The following is a 5339-nucleotide window of genomic DNA, read 5'->3' on the forward strand; positions in this document are numbered from 1 at the left end:
TTTGGTTTATTGGTAATGGAAAAGTATAAATACAGTATCAGTATAATCCTTCAATACTGAGGCTAGAAAATATAAATTGTGTGCTAAAACCTGTTTATCACAGAATATGGACACTGCCTTTGACTATCAGTGCTTTAGATCCAAGGCCTTAGACCAGTGATAGTGGGACCTTTCAGACCAGACCCATTCACGCTGCAGCAGTCAGTGCACCTACTGCAGACCCGAACTCACCTGGGAGCTGCTCGATGGACCCAGCACCGAGTTGCTCTGAGTTCTGAGCTCAGCTGGCCCCTCTCCAAGATGGCTACTGGCCAATCTCCCTCTCCAGCAAAACATCGGGTCTTGCAGCACTCACTGCCAGGTAATGCAGTTCTTCACGTCCCCTCCTCCCCTCCACTGCTGTTTCTCTCTATGGAAGCCTCTGGTGTTGCCAGCAGTCACTGTGTCCACAGGTTTGAACCAGGCCTCCTGCACAGGGAGTCCCCGCTCAGCAAGAAGGCACCCCAGCTACCTCCTTCTTCTTTGTTTAAGTTTCTCTCTTCATTCTCCCTGTGGACTTCAATTCTTGCTTCAGATCCTACCTGGGTCCAGCAGACCCACTTCCTTCCTTCTTGTCTTCCTAGTCTTGCTATATTCCAGCATCTGGACGGCGACTCAGAAAGGCTCTTTCTCTGCTGCTTACCACTCTGCCATCTTCCTGGAAGTCTCGAGGGCAGGCCTTTTAGAGCTTTCAATGATAACAAACAGCTGGTTGCAGAACATATGCCCTAGGTTCAACACCACTGCTTTAGACTGTTACCACCCCCTAGGAATTCCAATGATAGGTTCCATCCAATGGCTAGCTGCAGTTAAATTATACAATGTGACTAATGAAACATTTTACCTTCTTGGTACAAACTATACAATTAAACCAGATATAATCTTGTCTGGGAAGGGGCCAGTTCAGAAAGGTCAATTTTCTATCACATCAAATCAGTAGGAAGTTCAGCAGAGGAGTTAAGTTTCTGTCAACACTGTATCAAAATAGCAAATTTACAGTGCCTTCAAAAGCTCTACAGTGCGATAAATAAAAGTCAAGGGAAACAGTATTACTTCATTTACAGTTTATTAGCCCTTCCAGTGTTTCAGAAGGACACAAGTCTCAATGCCATAACATGAATGGGACAGAGGTGGACTTAAAATGTACTGAACAAATATACTGATTCAATCAGTCCATTGGTACAGTTTTTTGGCTTATTGGTAATTAATATCATCAGTCTTCCATTCAGGTGATCTTAGAGTTCAAAGGGGAAACCTAAGTGTTCTAAAATTGAAGGAAAAAAAGTTAATTTACTCATTACCTAAATCTCAATATCCACATTAATTTGCTTACATTCTAATGTATTCCTACTTTTGAATACTCTCCTATGCGTACCCAATCTGTGGCTCAATTAAAATGTGAAGTGTGCCCTAATCAACAGTTCTCACAATATTTTACCATTTCCCCTAAATCTAGTTCCTGGTTAGGCTAGATGAGTTCATGGCTCCTAACAAATATTTTTGCCAAGAAAGCAACACTCTCAAGCACTGATAAAGACTGGTGAATGAAAACTAGGTAAAGAGTGAGGGAAAAGGCCAATATTGGTCAAGAGCAGCATATACTTGCCAGGGAACCTCATGAATATGGTCACTTACTAGGATTCATTTCTCTTCAATCTAGGTCAAATTGAGAGAAAGGAAACCATTATGACGTTTAGGTTGATATGTGTATGTAAACATGTAATCCCAGAGGGACCCTTTTGTTACATAAACAGAAAAAGCAGCCCAGACAGGCTAAGTTATTCCTTTCTGGCCATGCCTTGTATATACAGGGACCTAACTCGCCTGCAGCAGGGTTTACATAGCACCAATAAGATTTGAATATGCTGCTGGCCAAGACCTTGATAAACACTCCGTGCACAACATGCACAGCTGGAGTAAATATCAACATTAACAGACCTGAGGACCAAAATGAACGCAACTTACAGTTGGAGAGGAGTAAGTCTGTATATATGCTGGTTACACTATCTCATACTGGTTATTTGTTATAGCATGTGAGAGGCAGTAGGCTAGAAAGATTCCAATTAGCTGGAAAGAAAACATGAATAAAATTAAACACACACGTATGAACTTGAAGATCAAGGTTATAGGTGTACTCTCTTTTCACACATTTAACCAATCATTTCCTTGAGTTTTTCAAGACTTATGTTTGAAACTCTGCAGCATACATTCAAAGAATGTATGGGAAGTGTTACAACTGCTGTGACTCAGAATTTCACAACTAGTGCTGAAGGAAACTTCATGAGTCATGAGTTTTGGAGAACCCCTCATTTGCCAGAAAAAAACAACGATATGGCTTAGAATAAGCATCTTATGAAGTAAATTTGCCTTCTATGAGGACAGCAGTGTTGTAATGATGGAAACGTTTTCCAGTATCTGTGTGGTCCAATATGGTTGCCACTAGCTCCATGTGGCTACTGAGTCTTCAGATGTGGCTAAAGCAACTAAAGTTTTTTATTTTATAACAGTTCAAAGGAAGCTAGTGGCTATTACATTAGTGCAGATACAGACAGTTATGCACGCTTCTTTATAAGTATACTAGGACTAGCCCTGAATTAGTCTTATTTCCACAATGTTAAATATAAGGAAAAAACCTATGCCCTAAATAAAATCATTTAGAACATAATAGAAACTCGTGCTACAGTAAGAAGCAGAACTTTGGAAAGTCAATTCAAACTACAACATTGGCGTCTATACAAAATACTAGGCACACACTGAATGTGGGATAGTAAGATCTAAATTTTAAGAGGTTGGAACTCATGTGCAACCACTAGGCAACTGGAGTCCAGGAAAGAAATATCTTAGTAACATTTTTAGATGTTTGAATGATTGCAGAGAAAAATAAGGTTCCCATCTATTTCATATTTTGTTTAGTTAACTAAGAGGACACCACGTGTTCCCAAAGTTAGCTACTTTTAAAAGATATGTACTGCTATGAGGTAATTGTGAATCTTGATTTTTGGGGTTTCAAGTCACGATTGGCCATGGTAACAGAAATATAAATTTAGGGAACTCTAGTTGTGGAGACCAGTGTTGGAAAACCTAAGATCCAAGTTACGCTCCCCTTCTTAAAAAAAAGAACCCAAATAATGACCCAATCATAAACTAAAATTGGTAATACTATGCACACAAATCATTCCAAAGAAAAATAAAAGTATTTCTACACTGTGACTGGCAACAGAGAGCTTTGTGAAAATGTGACTTCTCTTACTGCCCTCACTTGATCCAGGCACTGAAGCAAAACTTTCAAGCCTTAAAAGTGAAAATCTATAAGGTAAATGAAACATTGCCTATGAAACTACATGTACTTACCTGGAAGCAAGCAACTCCAAAGGAAATTCCTGCAACAACTCCCATTTCTGACTCAATAATGGCCATCACCTTTAAAAAACAACCCTAATGGGAGGAGGGGAACATTGAGTATAACACAAGTAATCTCTGCTTTTCTTTATGAGAATAAATTCTTTGATCATACTTCTTGCTAGCTGTATAAAATCAAGACCTATCTGCCCTGCCTCCTTCAGAATATGTATACTAATGTTAGTAAAAATTAAGTAAAGTCAATTCTGTATTATATCCTCCAATATTTTCAAGTAAGTTTTTAAAGGCTCCTTACTTCACTGTTGACTTTCTCTGCATCTCTCTGTGGAGAACAATCTTCAAGTTTACAACAACTCTTTGGAAATCCTGTTTCTGCATAATAAAGAGTATCTTCCCAATTTCTATAATCAGTGACACCGCAACAATGCAACTGAAAAATTCAAGAGAAGCACATATACTACATATTACAACTTTGTTGTCAAACATTCAAAGTAACATCGTCTAAAGTTTACACTCAAAACATCTACTTCACTGATCTATGTCCTCCACTAATTCTAACACTGACCATCACAGTTTTGGACTGGCCTTACTTCCCTGCTACAGTTGGCACTAACAGTATTTGTCTATTATGTAAGTGGAGAGGGAAGAGAACAGGGACACACGTGAGGAAAATGAAATGCAGGTATGTCACTGAGCATCTTCCCACATTTTTTCCCATACAGGTAGATAACATGTAGTACGCTGGCTTTATCCTTTTCAGTAAGGTGATAGTGAATGTGTTTCCTTCTAGAGAAGCCACCACTATAAACTCTTACCATATTTTGGATCTTGTCTATCGCTTCACTTCTATAATCTCCTGTGGAGTTATACTGCTTCAAAGCCTTCTCATAATTATTCTTAAAGCTGTTCTTAATCTATAGCAAAAAAAGAGAAAAACACCAGTAAATATTCTAGTTCTAGGTCAAGTAAGAAATTCTCACATCTAATAAGTGGCGATATCTTTGATAGGTAGTAATTAACTTCCATGGTTCAATTCTGTCCTCTAAGAGATCCAGTCTAGCTTGAGGAACTACTGAGCAAAATATTACAAGATGATAACTACTCGAAAGTTCAAAGTACTATGGGAGCAAACATTTGTCTCAGTGGCAGTTCTGTATTGCTTGTTCTACTCCTTACCCCGTTAAACACACACACATTCTTTCCCCACTTTAAACTGAATATAAATTCGATGCCTATAGAATTAAGCTATAAAACCTTACTTTGGGAGACTGCACTAATAGTATACAAAATAGTCTCACTGATAAATTGTCATTACACTAAATGACTTCCTAACAACCCCAGGTTAACCTTATTTCTAATTCAATATTAAGTTTTTGATTATTTGCATTAAGCATATTGAGTCTTTTAAAAATGTATAGCTTGCCAGGCATGGTGGTGCATGCCTATAATCTCAGCACTTGGGAGACTGAAGCAGGATGATCACTGAAAGTTCAAGGCCAGACTGGCTAGTCTGAACTACATGGCAAGACCCTGTGTCAAAAAGAAATGTGTAGCTGGACGTGGTGGCACATGCCTGTAATCCCAGCACTCGGCAGGCTGAGGCAGGAGGATCGTTGCCAGTTCGAGGCCAGCCTGGACTACAAAGTGAGCTCAGGGACAGCCTGAACTGCACAACGAGACCCTGTCTCAAAAAGACAAAAACCATCAACAAAAAAAGAAATGTGTGACTAACAATTTTCTTATCAATTTTGTATTTTATTTTCCGAACTGGTACCCATGTAATTATGAGTATATTTAATTTAATTCTCTGCTAGTAACTTCCAAATTTTCATTTATATTAAAAGTGGGCCAGAATTTTCAGTAGAAAGCCATTACTGCCAGCTATAGGCTGAAAAGTAAGAAGTTTTAAAATCAGCTGTGATTTATTGTTTTTTTTTTTT

The 5339-nt window shown here is 38.6% G+C and overlaps 1 protein-coding gene across 1 annotated transcript in view; it reads right to left on the reverse strand.

The window, feature by feature from the left end:
• Positions 1-1088: 1088 nt before the first annotated feature.
• Positions 1089-5339, reverse strand: part of Tspan6 (tetraspanin 6) — a 6270-nt gene continuing 2019 nt past the window's right edge. Inside the window, exons 4-8 of the mRNA XM_005406932.2 lie at positions 4215-4313; positions 3695-3829; positions 3391-3474; positions 2005-2106; positions 1089-1303 (exon numbers count right to left, since the gene is read on the reverse strand). Coding sequence (XP_005406989.1) covers positions 2038-2106; positions 3391-3474; positions 3695-3829; positions 4215-4313 — 387 coding nt within the window. The 3' untranslated portion in view covers positions 1089-1303; positions 2005-2037. The remainder of the gene's footprint in view (positions 1304-2004; positions 2107-3390; positions 3475-3694; positions 3830-4214; positions 4314-5339) is intronic.

This window comes from Chinchilla lanigera, unplaced genomic scaffold, assembly GCF_000276665.1.
Source record: "Chinchilla lanigera isolate Chin_1 unplaced genomic scaffold, ChiLan1.0 scaffold00102, whole genome shotgun sequence".
Taxonomy (NCBI): Eukaryota; Metazoa; Chordata; class Mammalia; order Rodentia; family Chinchillidae; genus Chinchilla; species Chinchilla lanigera.